Consider the following 23,547-nt stretch of genomic DNA (forward strand, 5'->3'; position numbering starts at 1 on the left):
ACGCAGGAAAATCTGGATGAACTTTCTCAGCCAATGCAGGGATCGAACACCCGACCTCCAGGCTAGCGAGTCAGCGTCTTACTCACTTAGCCAACGTGATCCCCATGTTGGTCGAGAAAGTTCCCTTTGTTAGTAGTGGTGTAGGACAGAGGACCTCAAAAAAACAGTGTCTAGTCCATTACGTGGGTGTTCACGTAAAAGAACCCTTGACATTTGGAATTTGAAATGAGAGTAGATCATTCATTCATTCGTTTTCTCTTTGTGTGTCACCTACAGTTCGCAACTATTAAAGGAGCTATATCTCTATTCTTGGGCACTTAGAAATGAAATGAAATGGAGTTTAACGTCCTACTTTTCTGCTCCTAACCTGGGCTAATGAAGACAGGCATACGCCATACAGTGTGCTATGAGGGAAATTTTGCCCGGACAGCGGCACTAAGGCCTACTCTTATATCGAATTCCAACTGCCAAGGGATCTTTTACGTGCACGCCAATGTGTACACGGGACCTCGGTTTTTCGTCCCATCCGAACGACTAGACAGCTTTCCTTGTCAGCCCCTCCGTCCTGCATCACTGACAAGGGAGAACCACGCTGGAAAATCTGGATGAACTTTCTCGGCCAATGCAGGGATCGAACACCCGACCTCCAGGCTAGCGAGCTAGCGTCTTACCCACTTAGCCACGTGATCCCCCACTTAGAAATGGATACAAAATGTAATGAAATGAAATGGGGTTTAACGTCCAACTGTTCTGCTCCGAACTGGGCTAATGAAGATGGCCATACACCATACAGTGTGTTATGAGGGGAATTTTGCCCCGACAGTGGCACTACGGCCTACTCTTATATCGAATTCCAACTGTCAAGGGATCTTTTACATGCATGCCAATGTGTACACGGGACCTCGTTTTTTTTTATCCCATCTGAACAACTAGACAGCTGTCCTTGTCAGGCTCTCCGTCCTGCATCACTGACAAGGGGAAAAAACGCCGGAAATCTGGATGAACTTTCTCGGCCAATGCAGGGATCGAACACCCGACCTCCAGGCTAGCGAGCCAGGGTCTTACCCATTTTTGTCCCATTTTAATGACTAGACAGCTGTCTTGTCAGGCCCTTAATTGTTAGTATCATGACATTAAACTGACATTTGTTTTACGTTTTACAACTAATATCAGGTTTATGTTAGAAAACTAACGTTAGATTTATGTTAGAAAACTAAAGTTAGATTTATGTTATAAAATTAACATTAGATTTACGTTAGAAAACTAACCCTAAATTAACGGTTAAAATTATGACATAAAACTAACATTACATTAACGTTAGAAAACTAACATTATTATAACGTTAGAAAACTAACGTTAGATTTACGTCAGAAAACTAACGTTAGATTTACGTCAGAAAACTAACGTTAGATTTACGTCAGAAAACTAACGTTAGATTTACGTCAGAAAACTAACCATAAACTAACGGTTGGAAACCTGATGTAAAATTTACGTTAGATTAACGTTAGAATTATAACCAATAATACATATATAATTATTATGTCTGAATTCCGACTATATATCAATTGTTAGAATGTGCACACACTTGTAATGTTATTTAATCAAGAAGTATTCAAAGGGAAAAAAATTGGTTAGTAATCCGTCATAAAGTTTACGTTACATTTACGTCATTTTCTGACGTAAAAGTAACCATAACCATTATGACGTAAAAGTAACGTAAATTTAACCAAAGAATTTTACCATTATTGGACGCTAACCAAAATCTAACCATAATGACGTAAACTTTACGTAAATCTAACCATCAATGTTAACTGGGTGGCCGTTCACACGGAGTTGTTAGTGATATATTCATCGATAGCTGGGTATGTCGCCATAATACAGACAAAACAATATAAACCCTAAATAAACCGACATTATTCAAGAGCTAACTCTGCCTTTTTCGGATCTTTCTTTAGGCCTTAAATGTTATATAAATTATTAATTAGATAATTATTAACACGACAAGACCTTAATCGACTATCGATGCCATCGGATGGCTCCGATTTGAAGTAGATTAGAACGGTTCGGCTATTTAATTAGGATAATGGAAACATCTTGTCAAAACTACAAACATTAATTACTTCGCTCAGAACAAAGGGATTTGAATGAAATATTCAATATTTTGCATTACCCGTATTTGAACTATGGTAACGAGAATGGCCAACCCTTTTCCTAATTTTACATCATGCATCCTTAACTATTAGGTGCGATATCATATGCTGGACACGGCCATTAAAAAAATTGATTCACACACAATATTTAGATGGCTTAGATATTTCACACATGGATTTATCTGTAGAATTATAACCTGGGCGTGGGCCTTTAAAACTGCATCTTCCGCAGATCTATTATTTAAACATGCTTTATGCAAGAGCTAAATCTGCCTATTGCAGATCTTTCTTTAGGTCTAAAATGTTATCGAGATTTTTAATTAATCAAACTTATTATCCAGACCATAATCTGTGATATTGAGTGGATTTGAATATATTTTGTGATGGATATTTTAACGTAAAAATGGATAATCGAGACTTTGTTATTACCAATGTTAGTAGTGACAATCGAGGCTAGCCTAAAATTGAATCGTTAATACCTCGGTTCAGAGTGAAGCAGTTTGACTGAAATTTTCAGCATATTCTGTTTGTATTATCTATTTTAAACTATCATAGCGAGAACTGTCAGATTTTTGTTTTATCTAATCTTACCTAATGCTAATGCCGCTTTAAGATAGAAATAAATCTAGTCAATTTCGTGAGTGTCGATTACTGCACGGATCTAAGTTGGATAATGTTAATTTTACCAAAGGTGTACTTCGTTGTTCCCCGTTTTAAGTACCGGTAGCGTAGAACAAAGGGTCTGCCATGGAATAACGTACAGTAGTTTCCGCCTACACTTCGCCAAATTCTGTCACTCGTGTACAAGAGGCCTTGTGGTGCATGTGCATAGGCGTACGAGCCAGAAGGTTGGGGGCATGCTGCCCCCCGCGCCCCCCCCCCACAACTTTCGTACAATCTAACTGTTCGGGCAGATGGGTAAAGTGCCCGAAATCTAATAAAACACTAATTTTATTTTTTTTTATTTGAATACCACGAATTTGTAGTGAATTGACTATGGATTAAAACATTGTCTTGAGCCACTCTACTTTGTGCGACATTTTTTGATTATTATTTGTGAATGCAACTACAACAATCTAATCGGTGGTTGGAATTCAGGTCGGCATAGAGCTGGATTTCTGTTGCAAACCAATTGGACACTGTGAAGTTGTTTAATTCACGGGCTAGAATATAGCAGAATACGCATTTTCAAATTTTCTCTGGGAGCGCGAGGCCCCATACCCTGCGACGATTGATTGCTTGCTTGGGATTTGGGATTCAGTAAGTCACCTAAGATGGGCTATATTGGACCACTTTGAAGTTGCTGTATTCACGCCTGGAATCGCAGGAAACCGCGCTTGCGGCCGTCAAATTTTCTTCTTTTATTTTGACGAGGCGGGGTATGGGGGGGGGGGGCTCTCCTACAGGGTCTGCCCCCCCCCCCAACATTCATAGAGCCCGTACGCCTATGCATCCGGGACCATTTCATGCATAAATAATGATATCTGATATTTCTAGATTTAACCTTGGTAAGAGAACACCGTCAAACACCCTTCATAAAAGGCGTCTGGTCATTAAAAAATTTAAAAGTCACGTCATGAGCCAAATATATAAAGATACGTTCCCGTGTACAAACTGTGTGATTTGATGATGTATTTGGACTAAAAACATATTCAAACTAATTAATCTATCAAAATGTTTCTTCAAATCTACATGTATTAATAGAGGCCATGTTTGTGTCATGTGAATTCGCTGACGAACTACCTAGCAACGGGTGCGAAGTCGGATGAGAATTCATTGCATACACAAGACGGTGTTGTCTTTAATCGCTATCCATTTATCATAAATTTCGAAGCCTAATTAAATTCTCGGATTATCCACTGCCCACGTCCTTTTCCGTGATTTTTATCTCAGAAAGTGTTGTACGTCTAAATCTCCATAAAGTTTATCAACATGTACATCAAGTGCTCAATCTCCGCGTGCAACCTTTGACGTCACGCGAGCATTCCTAATCGTCGAGCTGCCGGTAAGAGACCCTTACATTTTGTCCTGTATGAGTGTTTTTCGGGGAATCCAGTGCTTTTCGAGTAAGATTGGATATTTCTACTTTCCATATAACCAAAATTGCCATACTTTTAGTGGAAATAACCACCCGATAATGGGAACGTATCTTTAAATAATGAATTACGCCAACCATATAACGTATCGTTGGTGTTATACATTCTTAGACTATGTCACACACCGTCTTCTTTATATTATACATAATTATATTATTACTGACATAACAAGGAAGTTACTCAAATATCTATTTTATTTCTTCACATGTGACGGCATCAAGGGGAATTAAAGGTCTGACTATTCATGTTTATTCGTGCAAACCAGTGGGGTGTTACGATAGTAATAGAAGAGGTTAAACACAGTCGTCTTAATGCTGGGGTTCCCACTATCACGAGAGGGGTTGGATGGCTGAATGGTTAGCGTGCGCGCGCTGTATCATAAAGTCTGTCATTGATTCAACTGGCGTGGTTTCGAATCCACGGTTGTACGTGACAAGGAGTAGGGTCGCCTGTCCAACCTCGTGGGTTTTCTCCGGGTCCTCCGGTTTCCTCCCACTGCTAAAGACCCCTACGCGCAAGCGAATTATTGAAATAAAATTAAACCATATTAGTCCCGAAATGACCTCGTTTGTGTCGAGTGGACGTTAAACCCCATTTCTCTCTCTCTCTCCCACTATCACGATTCGCGCCAATAAAACGCGTTTGCCGCCATCGAATTTTCCAAATTTTCTTCGGGGCGGGGGCTACACGGTAAGCTCCGCTCCGCGCAGACAACCGGTACCGTCGTCTGTAAGCCGACATACTTTCGAGCATTTCAGGTTCTGTCCCCCGCCCCCGCCCGACACCTTTATCGATCCCCTACGCCTCAATCTGATTAAAATACAGATCTATATTTCGTTTCTAGTGGTTTACCCATAGTTCCGTGCAAAAAGTCGACGTAGCAGACTGTTTGATTGGCTTATCACTCCCTTCAACCAAATCTCCGGTAAAATAGTGTAGTAAAGACTACAAAACTATAAAAAACGAAACTAAATAGGATCTGTGTTTTAATCAGATTGTGTACGCCTTTGGTGATGTCGTCCCATCCGAACAACTAGACGCTATTACTTGCCAGGTCCTCCGTCCTACACATATAATTACTGGAGGACAATATTGAAAATAAAACAAATTTAGTTGTATTTGTATATAATTATATATTTCCAGATAATCTCAATAAAATATACAAGTAGACTTCAGTATTCAAATATATAGTTACTGATTGTTAAATAAATGCTAGCTACCAAGAAAATATGTATCTAAAAATGACACATTTAACATAATTATGACACATTTTACGTAATATAATATTATGACACATTTTACGTAATATGACTACAGATGACCTCCTTTGTCATTGTGTAGTTGATAATTCACGGCAAGACCAATAGGGTCCTATTTTAGCTCAGTGTTCAAAACTTTAAGAGGATTCAGCAATTTTGAGAAGTCTCTGACCAATTCAGTCATGATACCATCAAAGGGTTAAAAATAAGAGACAAACGCGTCGAACTAGTTCAATGTAGCTGCCCATGAATGATAGGTCCCTAAATGTGAGAATGGATGAGCCACCAAACGAACATCTACGTTGATAATAATAAAACAATCCCTGATCAATTAAAATAAACTACCAGACAAAATAAAATAAAGTTGATTTGATAAAATTATGCCCGAGGGACGGCTAGTCTGGTAATGTACACAACTTGTAAAATATATCTCAACAAAATATCATTTAAATTAATATCACGTAACATCAATAATCTTCAAAACCATACCAGTAAGATAAATTACAAATCATACGAGGTCGTGAACAGGCTAACTGTTCCGTTTTTCTGTTTGTAATTTGAAAGTGATCCATCTGGATATTTAATCTGGGCCAAGATAAAGCTGTCGATTGCACTGGATTTTATACATTGACACGTTTTGTATGTACTTATTGCAATGCCAGTGGGTCTTTTGCGTACCGGTCAACGTGTAATGGGACATTGATATTCCGTCCCGTCCGAACGGCCAGATGCCGATCACTGTCAGGATTCCGTCAGACTAGAACTTTATCGACCGGGTAATGCATGAACACATAATCTCCTGCATAGTGAGCACGTAACTACAGTATAAAAACTACGAACACGAATCACCGGGATTCAGATTAGTTTCACGTGACTACTAGTAAGTGCAGAAGAACCGCACAAGACACAAGCATACAGAAACCAAGTGTCCGATACCATTTTGGGTTTAGTTCACCTATTAGAACGTGAGTACGTTAATGAGACAACACACTAGAAGAAAATCACATACACCAAATTATTCTTTAAGTTTCTTCTATCACCTCCCCCACCCTAAAACAAAATATATTAGGCTGACCTTAAAAATATCTTTGTTTCACCAAACCCGACCCACAATCGAGGAGAAGGGTCGGTAGGTCGGTTTTTTTTCAGATTTTTTTTTTAAAGTTAGAGAAATCAATACAGAAAACTTATTAGCTGTATACTACAGATTCATTAATTTTGTTTAATGAATTTGGGGTCTGACGTAAAAAGTAACGAACTGAAAGTTTTTTTTATTAAACTTAAGAGCTAATTTGACAGCTTAATAATTTTCCGGGTGGAAACATTCGTCTTCTTTATTCAATTGGCAAAAAAATAAATGAGTGAATGACGTCGGGAATTTTTCGTGATGCCCGACTCGCAAACGATTTGCGACGAACTTGAAGTGTGAAACTCCTTCAACACGTTTTTAACGATACTGCGGGTTGTGCCTTCATTTTTCTCGAAAACGGATATTGAAAATATCGTCGTCATGTTTAAAACTACGCACCACAGACATAGAAGCAGAATCATTTCGTGGGAATGGACGTGTATTCGTCTGCAACCATTTTGTTGAGAAGCGACACCTATGACGCTTTCGTCTTGATCAACCAGTTTCAATAATGAATCAAACTATAGCCATAGTAAAGGGAAATAACTCTCGTGATATATTTCAGGTTGACACACAAAATAAAATAAAAAGATCGTGGAAAAGTGCAATAAAATAATTTAAGTCGGGGGTGGTTTTAGTTAGTCGGTCGCGTTAGGCGAAACAAAGATATTTTTAAGGTCAGCCTTAGTCCTTAATATTGAACTAATTATAACTTATTGTCATTTCAAGTCTGCATTAATTTAATACTATCCCAGACGTCAACCCGATGTCAACCAATCTGGTTGTGGCGTCGTTATCACGTCGTAAGAGGGGCGCCATTTTCTTCAACAATCTAAAAATGTAATCAACAGTCAAATTTGAAGTTGATGTTTTCTAATTAAACTATAATGTTTCTTTAAATGTTTAAACATTTTTGTCATATTTGAACGCTCTGTAAAAATTGCATTTTTCAATGACCTTATAGCAGGTTCCGCAAACCTCATAAAATGTAGGTTGTCGGAGAAAGATACATAGTATGGTCCCGTTGTTGTCAAGGTACGTGGTTGTCTTTGCTCCGGGGATATGTTAAGTAATAATAATAAGAATATAGACGTTCATTTTGTAATTGGGTGAGCTTCATTAATTTTAAATGGGTAGACCGACGATTTTCAACAAGGGTTCCATAAAATTTAAATATATATTTAGAAGTGTAACAAGAAAAGAAAGATTTATTAAGCGAGAAATTATGTTTTGATTAAACTCAGAAGTGATGTCATTGTTTTTTATTTGTGTTACAAGCGATGAAATTGATGGAAACCTTGTGGAAAATCCCTTTAACAGTCTCTATGATAGTTATTAGTGAACACTGATATATTTATGAACCAATCCCTTTACAAATGTATAGTCAATGGGATAGCAAAGATTAAATTAAGCGAACCTGAGATACATTTTGACACCGCTTTCGTTTCATGGATGTGTAAAAAATCAATTTTGGCCGTAATGTGTACAGCGCCCCTGGTGTTTTTCCCCCAAAGCATTACTTATGAATTGGGTTGTTGGGGTCCTGATCAAACATCTACTGATTCCAGGCCTCACACCTTTTATACTTGAGATGTTAATTAAATCTTTGCTACCTCCTTCACTATAGCTAGTAGTTGTTGGTTAACTATCATAGTTCAGTTCAACCAATGAATCCATGTAAAAATCTGGGACGAGATGTGGGTTCTGTTTAACGTGGTCAAATGTTCCCGACCCACTCAAAACAAACGCTGAATCCATGCCAGTAGATTTAGCGAAACCAACATCGGCTGTTATACTATCGCCTATCATAAGACAGCGTGACGTGTCTATTCGAGGATGGGTAGCTTTTATACATTCAAACATGTGATAGCCAGGTTTACCTATCAATATGGGTTCTCGTTTAGACACCGTTTTAACGGCACTAACGATTGGTCCTGTAAACGGCTGTAATCTGTTAGGGCCAATCATTACTCCTGTACCAAACCCGATACTGCTGGCGCTGACAAAATGACAGGCTGGGTCAGTGAGGTAGCTAGCTGCTTTATAAAGTTTCGTGTAATTAAAAAACTCGTCAAAGCCTATTACAACTGCCTGGACATCGTTTCTAAAGGTCATATTTAACAGATCTTTTACGTATGGACTTGGCTTTTCTGGGTCTTCACCAGTTCCTATGTTTTTAATACCGGCTAGAGTTAGCTCCCTTTCCATGCCCACAGAACCGACGTTATACACATATCCGGTTATCTTTAAGACGTCGCGTAAATAAACTGCCGTAGCGTATGCCACACAAAATATGTTTTCCATTTTACCCGGATCAAAATCGTATTTTAGGTATTTCTGATACCACTGGTCACGAGATAAAATGCTATTATTAGTAACAAACAAGATTTGTTTTCCCAAATCCCGCAGTTTTCGCATCACAGCAGGGATACCTGGGATCGGTGTCACGTGATCTGTTCTCCATAAAACGCCATCACAGTCTAAGAAGATTGAATCGTAATGAGATAAGAATTCTTCCGAATTATTTTTGGTAATTTCCTTTATACCTAAACGGTTCTCTGAGAAGTCTCTCTGTAACTGTTCAGTATTGTGGTTTGGCCTGTGATTGATCATTCGTATATTTCCAATCAAAGGTAGTCCAGCCTTCAGCCGGGAAAGAACGTGTCTTGTAATTCTCCCACTGCCTGGTGCAAATGCCATATTTGGTGTGTATCTGAAATAGCCATTATGAATTAGTCAGACAAAAGAAATGAAATAGGTTTAACGTCCTATCTGTTGGTCTGTGCCGACTGTGCTACGACTTATACTCTTATTTAAAATTCTAATTGTCAGGGGTTCTTTTAGTTATGTGTACACACGGGACCTCGGTTTTCTGTGCCATCCGAATGACTAGACACTGCCATGACAGGCCCTCCGTCCTGCACCACAGACATGGAGAACCGCCCCAGAAAATCTCAAGTAACTTTCTCGGCCAACCCCGACAAAAAAAATATTAGTGAATTAGACGCTTAATGCCTCAGACAGACGAACTACTGTCTGAGTCTTGGTAAATTTTAAACGGATTTCTTCGATTATGAACAAACTACTTAACTTTGGTTATTATAAACTTACCTGTGTGTTTGTAATGAACTCCCGTTCGATAAAATCCATTGCACAACTAATTATCACAACGATGAAAACAAGTTCTCTCTTGAAAAATTGAAATATCACAAACTTTTCCCAGAGAAAAATACCAATATGGAAGATGGTTACGTCACTCTGCGGAAGATATCATTTCGTATTAGGGGTGACAGCATAGGAAATTCAAGTACAATTACGACAAGAATCCATGACCACTCGGACCAAAGACCACTCGGTTCAAGACTAGTCGGACCAACTGATAGACCACTCAGCCCAAACAAATAGACTACTCGGACCATACAAAAAGACTATTCGGACCCAACAGAAAGACGACTCGGACCAATAATAAAATGTTGTTTTAATAAATTGATAATTGCGTTTGTTTTAATATAATTACTCGAACCAATAATAAAGTGTTATTTTAATAAATTGATAATTGTGTTTATTTTAATATGACTACTCGAACCAATAATAAAGTGTTATTTGAATAAATTGATAATTGTGTGTGTTTTAATATGACTACTCGAACTAATAATAACGTGTTGTTTGAATAAATTGATAATTGTATTCCAAATCGCAAAATATCGAGAACCACACTTGTAGTCACGTTTAAAAAGGGGCATATAAACGTCCGGTCTTCGTATTATTATGTGCTGTTTATATTAACGCATCAAGGGCGGATAACTTGAAAACGTGTCTCCACCTCCCCCCCCCCCCATATATAGTAACCCAGGGGTTAGTGGGGTAGAACGGAATGAAACCACTGGGGATACCGCGTATGTGGAAAAAGTAAAATTAGGCTATCAGACAAGAACAGTATACCCGTATATGTAGAAACTGTCAAAAGTCTGGACATACCGAGTCTCATTGCAAGAGTAAAGAAAAATTAGATTGATATTTTTTTTTGGCACCATTATTAATTAATTTTAAAACTAATCGTTGATTTATTTTCCGTACACAAAATTGAACCAAACAACTCTAAATATAAGAATTCCGTATAAGAATTATTTGCTTCTTTGTATTGTGATTTAATAATAAATAAATAGCATATTGTCTAGCCTTATAATATAATTTAATTGGTCCGACTGGTCTTGTTTTGGTCCGACTGGTCTTAGTCCGAGTAGTCTTTGGTCCGAGTGGTCTGGATACCTACGACAATTGGCATTGAGTTTGAGCGTTCGCACACATAACTACCCGCATTCCTGTATTTAGTTACCGTCTTTTACATTCTAGTAAAATCTCTGCAAATTTTATAGCTTTACTTTTTGAAATATTTTGTTCTAGTTATTTCATTAGCGACTCGGATGGGATTATTTACTTTTGAACACGCATGCCGCACAAACACAACTATACATTCGTTTTACGGGCTTTATCACACTTCGGTCAAAACTGTCGAATCGAGAATTAATGTTCCGCTTCTTACGGGGTCATACGGGCTTAGTAGCATTATATACCCACCCGGGCACCCAATACGGCAATAGACACGCTGAGGGCTGCCGCAACACGCTTAAAGATGTTACTGAAGCGGTTATTATTCGATCGAAAGAATGCGTATAAAAATAAGCTTCATGATCCTTGTTAAATTATTTATAACATAAAGAAGATAGGATATTTATAGTTTATTCATGACTTTATTTTTACGAGTATCCGTGCAATCAGTGATATTTTAATTGTGAAGAAAATTTGATAGACTGGCGATCAATGGTTTCCATATAAATCTCCTATGTAATTGCCTTCAATTGATATTTTTCGTCGCCCAAACCCATATACGATCAAAATGATCGCGCTGTCAAACTATCTTTCAATGTTAACCAACCCCCGCAACAGGTATATTGGATTCGATCAATACGTCACGAAGACATTGTTGAAATTACAAGTAAATTTTCAAATTTTTCAAGAGAGAACTTGTTCTCATCGTTGTGATAATTAGTTGTGCAATGGATTTTATCGAACGGGAGTTCATTACAAACACACAGGTAAGTTTATAGTAGTTAAGTAGTTTGTTCATAATCGAAGAAATCCGTTTAAAATTTACGATGGTTCACACAGTAACAGATTAAGCCATGACATCCATTATCCGCTACTTATCCAGTTTCCTCCCACTGATATAGACCACTAAAGGCAAGTAAATTATTGAAATACAATTGAACCATATGTTAGTCCCAGAAATGACCAGTGTAATGGATTTAACATTGCAGCCAATGAGGAGATAATTATTTGTCTGACACCTGAAGAAGTCTGAGGACTTGCTTTAGTAAAATGGGAGTTATCCCGCTTTGACCGTCTTCCGCAACATCATCTGTTTAGTCATTCAATGATACGTAACTTTATATGATTTGAATTAAACACACCTCCCGTATAAAATGTTTCCAAAATGCAGGACACTTCTTAATTGTCAAAAAATAGACACAATGTTGTAGAAAATAATCCTTGTACTATACCTAAAGCAGACGAATCCTTCAGAGCAATGTCAAGATGTCAATAGTAGGTTACGTTGACAGGTGCTTGTGTACTACGTCACGAAATTGTCATCTCTGTTATCCAGACACGCTTTTATTTATTTTGTCAGCTAAGATTCACCGTGCACTGGATAATCAAGACATGATAATTGACGTCATCATTTTAAGTGTATATGGAATGTGAGGCGCCGAAATTAAACTTGAAGATTTGACAGCCAACAGTCGAAATGTTTAGGTTGTTATTGATCTATTCTCTTTCATACCTATCATCAGTTTGATTAAATCGTCGAATAAATGAGATTTCTTTTTATTGAGAATTCAGATAATTTTTTGGATTAATTTCTTTGGAAGTAGCTTAACGTAAAAGTCGTTTTCAAATAATACGCGCAACAGAATTTGAACATTGTTGTACAATGTTTACATGTTCAAAATGTTATGTAATTAAACATTCAATAACTATAGTGTATTATGCCAAACCTCTGTTATAATTCACTGTGAGTTATACATATGTATTTTCTTTATGCTCATCCAGACGTGGGTAGGTTATAATAAATAATCCACACATTTACTGTCAGTCACTGATGAGGAATAGAGCAGGATTTATACAATATGAACATGACATGTCACATGCCCAGCTATCATGAGCTTGTAAAATGGAATATAATATTTCAAAAATGATAGGCATTATTCAAGCGCTAAATCTGCCCATTGCAGGTCTTTCTTTGGGCTTTAAATGTTATATAAACTATTAATTAGTATTTATTAATAATGATAATAATAATTAATTTATATAGCGCGGAAAATTTAATTTAAAAATGGAAAAGCGAGGCTATGACTTGAACAACCAGTATGGTAGTTACGGTAATAAACAATCAATAGACACATCTTGTCAAAACTACAAACATTGATAACTTTGCTCAGAATAAAGTATAAATTTGAATGAAATTTTCAATGTATTCATTTTGTATTAGCTATTTTTGAACTACATTCTAGTAATACGGCCAGCTCTTTATCTAAATCTTACATACATGTAATGCTTCTTTAACATTGGTCCATTTCAGTCAGTATCAATATTCTTATCTTTTGGAAATATATGACCTCCTGATACCCAATATTTAAGGCACAATTATAAATTATGAACATTTTAAACTCAGTCTGTGATGTTGTTTTCACTCTTCTCTCATAGAACTCGAGTGCCATTTGCAATAATGTGCCTTGATGAAAAAGGCAAACCGTCAGTGCAAAAGTGAAATGTCAAACCATACTCATAAACAGAACTAAACTAGACACAAATGACTGCCATATTCAAGTTGGACGGCTCAAGTATTTAGCCGAACATAACTGATTAAAAATTGCAAAACAAATTTTAAAAGGTTGAATGTAAATTAGTATAAATACATATGGTGGTTTTCATCTTAAAGAGATCCACTCATGTGGCTTGGAGAGTATGTGGCTCACTAAGCTGGAAGTTAACCAGAGTTCAATCCCAGTATTGTCAGAGAAAGTTACTTGGAATTTGTCAGGCTGATACATGTATACTCCCTTGTCAGTAGTACAGGACATAAACATAAAGCCTGGCATGCAAAGCCTCATCAAATACACCACTGGTCAATCTGCATGGATTATGTCCGTCTTCATTAGCCCAGTTGGTGCAGATATGCTAAACCCTATTTCATAATACATTTTATTTCTTGAATCCGAGCCACGGTGGCTAAGTGGGTAAGATGCTGGTCGCATTTTCGATCCCTGCATTGGCCAAGAAAGTTCATCATCAGGATTTTCCGGTGTGGTGTCCCCTTGTTAGTGGCGCAGGACGATGGACCTGACAAGGACAGCTGTCTAGTCATTCGGATGGGACGAAAAGCCAACGACCTGTGTATACATTGGTGTGCATGTAAAAGATCCCTTGGCAGGATAGTGCTGCTGCCTGGGCAAAATTTCCCTCGTAGCACACTGTATGACGTATGCCGTCTTCATTAGCCCAGTCGAAGCAGAACAGTAGGATGTTAAACCACATTTCATTTCTTGAATCGGAGTGTTTTGATATTTTTCAGCCTTTTAAGAAAGAAGAGTAATTTATCTCAATCGTCACAGGTAAGCACATCCTGTCCATCCATCAGCAGCCCTGGTACCACCGAAGACTCATCAAATGTATCCCAGGATTCCACAGGATCATCAGAAACAGGTACTGATACAGTTGTGTTACACTCAGCTCCGTATTCCTGTTGTTGCGTTGTAGGGGTTAGTTAGTGGGTGCCAAAGGAGTTGGGGGTAGGATCTATGGTGATGTTATGGGGCATGATCTATTCTGTCAACGAAGGAATCTTTCTTTCTATAATTGTAAGTGCAGCAGTATTGCACTACATAAACTAGTTTATTTTGGGGCTAACACACGGTTCAATTTTATTTCAATAATTCGCATGCGTGTAGGGGTCTTTAGCAGTAGGAGAGAACTGGAGAAAACCCACGAGATTGAACAGACGACCCTACTTGTCACGTGCAACCGGGGAATCGAAACCATGCCACTTGACTCAGTGACAGACCTTACGATACAGCACGCACATGCTAACCATTCGGCCATCCAACCCCTTCCACTACAATCTGATTAAAACACAGATCCTATTTCGTTTCGTTTTTATAGTTCAAAATTTCATTTTACTTGTCTTTACTAGGCTAGGATCTGGAAGAGTTGTTATCATTGACTTGTTCTGAATAGTGTGAGGTATTAGCCAATGAAACGGTCTGTTATGGCGAGCTTTAGGCGTGTTTTGCCTGGAACTGAGGGTAATCCACTAGTAACATCAATGCTGATTGGTTAATCAAATGTCTGACGTCATAGGCTCAAAAGCTGCTCGTATGATCTCTGACGTGACCTATCGCAACAACCGGTCAGATCTTCATGTAATGTAGGCAATCGCAAGTATAAAATACGGAACGAAATATAGATCTTTATTTTAATCAGATTGCTTCCACTACACACAGAACAGAACCGTTAAGGTAAACCTGCGGATAAGACAAACTACACAGACACTTCAAGTAGGAAGCAACAATGGTTTAGTGATGGCTCACTAACCACAAGATCCTGGATTTGATCCCAGTATTGTCAGAGAAAGTTCCTCAACTTTTTTTAGAGTGGTTTCCCCCTTGTCAGTATGGAGGATGGAGAATCTGACAAGAAACATCATCTGGCTGGGACGAAAACCTTGGTCAGTATACATGTTGGCATGCACGCAAAAGAACCCAAGTCATAGTCCTAATTGCATACTTAAGCCTTGGACAAACGAGTGTATTTATTTGCCCTGTCTTACTGATTTTTTAAAATGGCTTAAAAAAATCACCTTTGTGCCCATTCACGGAGTCACTGATTCTACTCTGCGAACCAATCGCTCAATCGCCCGCATCAAGCATGTTAGATATTTTCGACATCCAGTGTTTATTGTATGTACTGTTTACTTTCAGTGATATGTGCTGTATTTTTGTACTGTTTCTTTTCAATTGTAGATGAAGAAGATATTCCCAAAGCCTCCAGAAGTCAGAGATTGTTTGCACGGAAATCCATCCGTAGACAGAGAAAACGTGAAAAAGACTTTGAGAAGAAGATTAAACACAGTTTGTATTATTATATCAACAGCCAGTGCATGAAACGAATAAGAAAACCAGAGCTCCCCCCCCCCCCCCCCCCGACCTAAAAGAAACCCTATAATTATAATTTGCACATGGTATCATCATATTCTGCTAGCTTCACTTTTTTTCTGTTTTTTTTTAAACTATAATTTAATTTTATTCAAGGTATCTGAATGGGATAGGGGAACAGGCTTGGCCTATATTAAACATACATTATGCAAGAGCTAAATCGGCTTATTGTAGGTCTTTCTTTAGGCCTGAAATGTTATATAAACTATTAATTAGACATTAATTAACGTATTCAGACCATAATCAACTCTCGGTGTCAACACTAGCCTGCGACAATTGTTGGATTATGATCCGATTTGCTGCATAACTTTCCGTCTCGATTTAGTAATGATGACCGAGGCTATGCGGAACTTTCGATCGCTTATTTCTTGGTTCATAGTGGATCATTTTGACTGAAATTTTTAGCAAATTGCCTTTACATTATCTAGTTTTTAACTATTATAGTGAGAACCACCAACTCGTTATCTAATCTTCCATAATGTATCTTTAAACCACACTCCCTTTCACATTTATATAAGGGAGATAAGCAAAAAATTTGTGTTAAGGATACTTAATGTTTTTGTTTTTTAACAAATTTTAAGATTGTCTGAGGTTTTATCTTGGTAAACGGAAGTGTTTCTGTAATATTGTTACCAGAGGTGTGGATCTCAACCATTGTTGAAATTATCAAACACTATGAGAATTTATTTTGAAAGAGATATTTTAATTTTTAGAGGTCTACCAGCATGTAAAAGTTAATACATGTATGTACATGTATAGATATAATTCCAAAATAATTTTTGATATATTTTTCAATTTAGATAAAATTACAATGGAGGACTATTTAAGTAAACAGACAGAATTCAAATTATGGTTAACTGAAGAGGTAAATTCTTCTACAATTTTATCATTTCTAACTTGATGTACAGTAGCCATTAAGAATGTTACTTGATAATCAAGAATATATGGGTGGAGTTATCGTCTGTCAATCAAACGATCTACAATTTTCGTAGACGGTGCGGACACAGTGGATGCCTATTTCTAGTCCAAACTTCCAACAGTGACAACTCCGTTCAGAATTAAGTACAGTAGAACTTGCTCGGACATGCACTCCTAATCAGGGAACACTTGCTTCAACGAGCACCAAAAAATCCCCCGGAGCAATTTTTAAGTAATTTAACCCTTATTAAACACGCACTTGTTCAACGCGTGCAATAGGCATCTATATTAGCCCAAGATCATGCTATTTCATCCATTAAGCGAGCACATCATAGTGAATCTTGGAGAATCACGTTCTCGCTTGAGCGAACGAGACTGAACTGTCACTAATCTTGACACGATTTACTCGCTTAACAAGTTTACTCACACCCCAAGCTGCTAATTTTAACCATTAATCAATATTCTATTCATATCCAAGCCAATGATGATATATAAGAAAGAGTCTGAATTGATAAGACATTGTTTATCAATATGTCTAATATTACTACGCCTCATAAAGTTCTTACACCTACTAAAAGTTTTGACACTTGAAGAACGTGTCAAAGTGATCCAGTATTACTAAACAAACATGTATACGCGACTACTTTGAGTTCACAAAGTACATGTATCGTTATTGTTATACTACATGAATAAAAAAATATATGCAATCTATATCTTTATTTTTTTTGGTAGGGGTTGGGGAAATATTGGATACCTCTAGTCAAAGAGCACCTCCATTTTTAAATTTCTCTTGGGTGCTGGCTTAATACAAGTTCTACTGTATTTGACTGAAATTTTCAATATTTTCCAATTTTATCATCTAATTTTGAATTATTATACCAGGAATGGCCAACTCTTTATTAAATTCTTAACTCATGTATCTTAAATAAAATCTTAAATAATCAGTCTGAGTATATATTATTGTGGATTAAGCCATGAGAGATTTGAAATTTAAGTGGAACATGCAAATGGCGCATCAAGACATGCAGAGCTAGACACTGCAAGGGTTAAGGTTAGATGGACGGATAGGTAACCCTAATTCAATGGTAACCTCGACCCAGAATTTCCATTTGGAAATGACCACCCGAACTGGCTTGATCTCCTCCCCATCCAGTCTGAAACTAGACCACACCAATTTTCTAAGGGAGGTAACTACATTATTTATTATTATATCTTACAGAAACATAAAACAATCACAGATATCAAGTCACCAAAAGCGAAATCATATTTTAAATCTTTTGTTAAATTGTGGAATAAACGAAAACTGGCTCAGGTTTGTTTTCTAAATACTTTTCATGTTATTATTATTCTGTGTCCTTGCTCTTGGCTGTTAGGTGTCCTTCGATATTCCATGTCCTGGCCCTTGGAAATTCTGTGTCCTTGGCTATACTGTGTCGTTGCCCTTAGCTATTCTGCCTCCTTGACCTTGGCTGTTCTGTCTCCTTGACCTTGGATATTCTGTTTTCTTGACCGTTGGCTATTCTATCTCTTTGACCGTTGGCTATTCTGTGTGTCCTGGCCCGTGGCTGTCTGTGTGCCCTTGGCCTTCGCTATTCTTCTTTACACAATCTATGAGAATCCTCTGTTTATTGTGCTAGAGAATTAAAAACAAATTATTTTTTCTCTTCCACCTATTATCCCCAATGGGTATTAATTTCATTTTTTCTCTTTAATCACTCCAGCCAGGTGTTGGCTGAGAAAGTTCATCAGGATTCCAGGTGTGGTTTCCCCTTGTCAGAGTGGTGCAGGCCACAGGGTCTGACAAGCACAGCTGTCTAGTCGTTCGCATTAGTTAAATCGAGATCCCATGTACACATTGGCGTGGACATAAAAAATCCCTTGGTAGTTGAATTTCGATATAAGAGTAGGTCTTAGCACATCCATAATGTAATTCATTTATTTTTTGTTGTTTTTCAGAAATATTATCGAGGAACATTGAGCTGTGAGACTCCCCCAAATCAACAAGGCCTTAGTAAACAGAGATTTAACTTTGTGTCATCACTTGATGAATCCCCATTCCCTAACTCTGTTAGTTTCCCCCAGACAATTGATCTGAGTCATGAGGGCTCTATTTTATCTGACTCCCCATTTTCAACATTTGGTAAAACACCAGGTAGTCCAACACCCGTCATCAAAACTCCAGGAAGTGGACATGATTTATTGGTAAGTTATAAAACAAGTGTAGAGAGAAATGGGTTCACACAACACAGTCATTTCAGGACTAACATGGTTTATTTTAATAAATCGCTTGCACATAGGGGTCTTTAGCAGTGAAAGGATACCAGAAGTCCTGGAGAAAACATACAAAGCTTTAGGAAATTGGGATGGTTGACATAATATTGTTTTATATTTATGGTACTGGGATGGTTGACATATATTGTGTTATATTTAGGATACTGGGATGGTTGACATCAGATTGTGTCATATTTAGGATACTGTGATGGTTGACATAATATTGTATTATAGTTAGGATACTGTGATGGTTGACATCAGATTGTATTATAGTTGGGATGGTTGACATCAGATTCTATTATAGTTAGGATATTGAGATGGTTGACAACAGATTGTATTATATTTAGGATACTGGAATGGTTGACATCAGATTGTATTATATTTAGGATACTGTGATGGTTGACATCAGATTGTATTATATTTAGGATACTGAGTTGGTTGACATCAGATTGTGTTATATTTTAAGGATTTAAAGAGGAAAGCTATATTTAACAACATGGGTAGAGAATCCGTTGATCAACCCAAATTTTCTGACCAATCAATTCATACATACAGTTCGGCATCAGACAGTAACGGACGTAAAAAGGTTTGTATTGATTATTGTTGACATTCTGTAATATTGCGTGCAACATCCTTGGAAGTTTGAGGATAACTAGGATCATTTTGTTTTTAAAAGATGGGTATTGGTCAAATCTCATTTAAGTAAATAACAAAATATGTTGATTAAACATGTACAATGTAAAAATTTGTCTTTTTACAATTTGGTTATTTACCCTATATGCACTTTTAAAACTGGTATAATTATGTATTTTATAGTCTGGATCATCTGGGTCTGCTTCTTTGAGTTCAGAATCATCCGGATCAGTGTCTGATTCTCCAAGGTCATCAAAATCTTCCAAGAGTAGAAAGTAAGTTAGAAATAATTTTAGGGGTTTAACTAGGATATTGCTTGGTGGGTGGGGATGGCACTTTTAAGCTTACCAACATGCAGCAGAATAAAGTTATTTTAAACTCTGAAAATGAAATGGGGTTTTAAGTCCTCTTTTTGTGCACCAACTGGACTAATCAAGAAGGACATGCACCATGCATGTAATTAATGTGCTATAAGAGAAATTTTGCCCAGACAGCAATGCTTCTAAATACTTTTCTTTGAATGTCAACTTTCAAGGTTGCTTTTACGTGCATGCTAATGCTTACACAGGAACTCAATTTTTCGTACCATCAAAAACACTAGAAACTGTTCATTCTGCCAATCAAATAATAGGAGGGAGATTTGGCTTGGACAGTGGCATTTCTAAATACATTTCTTGGATTGCCAACTTCCAAGGGTTCTTTTACATGCATGCCAATGTTTACACAAGAACTTGGTCTCTTCATCTCATCTATTGAATCCATGATCTCCTGGTTAGTGAGCCAGCTCCATACTTTGAAGGAATCAAGTCACAAACTCAATATCATCCACAGTCTTCGACATGATCAGTCACTTTAAATCAACATTGATGTTGTTATCTTACCCTAAAATATGGGCTTCTGATATCCAATCTTGAAGACAAAATGAAAATTTTAATATTTGCAATGAAGAATATTACCAGTGTAGACTGCCATTTAGTTTGGACTCTTCGCATATTTTGCCTAACATAAATGATTAGAAATTAAAGTAAAAACAGAAACCACTGAATGTAAATCAGTTTAATACATTATTATATGCATTACAACCCATTTGTGTCCATTCCTGGATGCCAAAGAATAGCAAATTAGCTCCTTTAACCTAAGGAAGTCAATTTGGAACATAAGAAGGTGAATCTCTAATGGTGGTTTCAATGGGAGATTTATTCATGATTTTTTTTTGGTTTTTTTTCTTTCAGAGATAAGGAAGAGAACCTTTATAAGGTAACATTGCTGTCCTGGACATCGAAGGGTGAACTGAAAGTACATCCAGCTAAAAGTCCTAATCTTCCAGACATAGCAGAATCTCCAGGTGTTGATCCAGATATTCTTGCAAAACACATCACGTCAACTGAATACTCAGCAATTGATGAACATAACATGAGCATACCATATAAGGAAGTAGAAGATGCTGTCATGGACACCAATGATCCAACATATTGTGAGGTTGAATTGCACGATCCCACTTATGCTTCGCCATACAACTCAAATAAATTTATGACAAAACTGAAAACGGACAACAACGATGATGTTTTTAACAGCAGCAACACCAAATCGAGCTGTGAAGATCTTTATGCTGTTCCTATCAAAAAGAAAAAATCAAGTGACCAGTCGGAAACAGTTTCTCTAACATCCAATGAGAGTGCAACACAGTTGGACCGGAAAGTTAGTACGAAATCGGGAAATCATGTGGAGATGGACAAACTCTCTGATATTGTTAGTTCTGGATCAGATTTTAGTTTGACGTCCGGATCATCCAGTGAGTCACTTAATCATCATCTTATTGTGCCTGGTCAAGAGGGTCTCAACAAAGCATCCAGTGCACCAGAGCTAAGTACAATAATTGAGGGTGATGTGACGAAGGCTGCCGATTTCACAAACATAACCGCCTTAAATATGACAACCCTTAACAACAGTTACCTAGATACCGCTAATAAATCTGGTAACCGTAGTTACGTGGATATGGACCAATGGAAGAAAGGTATAAAAGCTAGGAGTGCAAGAGTTGATGAGACTTTAATGAACACAACAGAAGACATCGAGGATGTACGAATAGAGCCTGCTGGGAGTGAATTCCAACATCGCTTATCCAAAATGGCTGACTACAGACTAGCATCATCAAGTACACCAGATCCGCTGACAAGGCAACGCAAACGTAATCCAACTGAACCATGTCGACGGGTCATCAGCAAACAACCAGATATAACACAAAGCTCAAACATCCAGACTCCTAAAAGAACTCTTTCTGATCCATCTCAAGTGAGTGAGCAAAAAGAAGAATCATTTGGAAAAAAAACTGGATCCATTTTAAGATCCTCATTACCCACTCCCCCTCCACCTCCTCCCCGGAATCCTAAATATTGTAAATTCTCTTCAAACGGTCAAAAGAATTCTGTTGGTACCATTCCAATAATTCAAGTCGAACCTCCAACAACCCCTGAAGTAAAATCCCCAGGTTCAGAAAGCTGGCCCACTCCACCACCATGTCTGGATGACGTGCTGGAAGGTCAGGAACAAGATGAAGGTAAAAGAACTGGAGATATTTGGCCCACTCCTCCAACACCGTACGATTTCGTTCGCGATTACAAAACTACATCCGGGACTCCAGATCCTTGTCTACTCTGGCCAACGCCACAGCCTCCTGATCCAAAATCACTTGAACATGCAGCTACACCTGACTCTGTTTTTGAATCCTCAAAGATGTGGCCTACTCCTCCCTCACCATGGGAAAACATGTCAGAATCTCAAACCGTATCCACTCCTTTAGTCGAGAAGACAAATTCAGATGATGAAGCTCCTCAGCTTGTAACTGCAGATTTCATTTCCTCAAAGACTGAGCCAGTGATCAATAAGGTGCTGCCAGTTGAAGAATCTCGAATTGAGCCACAAGTGAAAAGTATGCTAGATGAAGAATCTCAAATAAGGCCACCAGTTATGAATCTCATTACAAAACAAACTACTCAGATTCTGGGAGATCAAAGCAACATTCTTTCATTTGATGATGGGGAAAATGTGGGAGAGAAAAACAACATTGTTTCAATTGATGATGGGGAAAAGGTGAAAAAGGAGGACGAAGTAAAAGACAATAAGATGAGCAACGAGAACATCATGGTTGAGGACAAGGAGATTACTCGGGTTCTCGGAGATAAAAGCAACATTCTTTCAATTGATGATGGGGAAAACTTGAAACAGGAAGACAAAAAGATAAGCAACGAGAACAGCAAGGCTGAGGATTTCTCTGAGGATAAGGAAAATGAAGGAGATGTTAGAAAGAATGGGATAAACAGAAAGAATTTGGTGGAACGTCAAATGTCCACAGCATCAATAGAACGATTCGAAACAGATATAGACTCAGTCATTGACAGTCCTCAAGCCATGGAAACAGAAACTAAGAAACGACTAGTTTTAGAGACTGTAGTATAAATAACGTCTAATTGTTCTTGTAATTCTTGTAGAATTTAGTTACTATAGCCTGGCTGTCAGATTGATTATTTAACATTTAATTAAAGATACATTATGTAAGATTTAGATAAAGAGCTGACCATTCTTGTTATAATAGCTCAAAAATAGATAATGCCAAATGAAAAGATTGAAAATTTCATTCAAATTACTTCATTATGAGCCAAGAATCCAATGCCATCGAGAATTGATTATGGTCTTGTTTTGTAATTAATAGTTTAGGTAACATTTCAGGCCTAAAGAAAGACCTGCAATAGGCAGATTTAGCTCTTGCATAATGTATGTTTAAGAAAAGAAAACCAAATGATCAACTGTACATAATCTCTG

The 23,547-nt window shown here is 37.5% G+C and overlaps 2 protein-coding genes across 2 annotated transcripts; one reads left to right on the forward strand and one right to left on the reverse strand.

Moving 5' to 3' along the window:
- Window positions 1–7,324: 7,324 nt before the first annotated feature.
- LOC126811991 (glycerol-3-phosphate phosphatase) lies at window positions 7,325–12,304 on the reverse strand. The gene is made up of 2 exons (XM_050538088.2): window positions 12,196–12,304; window positions 7,325–9,347 (listed from the first exon to the last, which is right to left on the reverse strand). Exon 2 carries the CDS (start codon window positions 9,332–9,334, stop codon window positions 8,276–8,278), a length of 1,059 nt encoding a protein of 352 aa, XP_050394045.2. The 5' UTR covers window positions 9,335–9,347; window positions 12,196–12,304; the 3' UTR covers window positions 7,325–8,275.
- A 71-nt stretch (window positions 12,305–12,375) lies between these two features.
- LOC126811986 (uncharacterized) lies at window positions 12,376–23,269 on the forward strand. The gene is made up of 9 exons (XM_050538081.2): window positions 12,376–12,448; window positions 14,268–14,398; window positions 15,715–15,822; window positions 16,707–16,771; window positions 18,044–18,136; window positions 18,781–19,026; window positions 19,562–19,681; window positions 19,912–20,003; window positions 20,961–23,269. Exons 1-9 carry the CDS (start codon window positions 12,441–12,443, stop codon window positions 23,182–23,184), a joined length of 3,087 nt encoding a protein of 1,028 aa, XP_050394038.2. The 5' UTR covers window positions 12,376–12,440; the 3' UTR covers window positions 23,185–23,269.
- The last annotated feature ends 278 nt before the right edge of the window (window positions 23,270–23,547 follow it).

This window comes from Patella vulgata, chromosome 2 (genome assembly GCF_932274485.2).
Source record: "Patella vulgata chromosome 2, xgPatVulg1.2, whole genome shotgun sequence".
Lineage (NCBI taxonomy): Eukaryota > Metazoa > Mollusca > Gastropoda > Patellidae > Patella > Patella vulgata.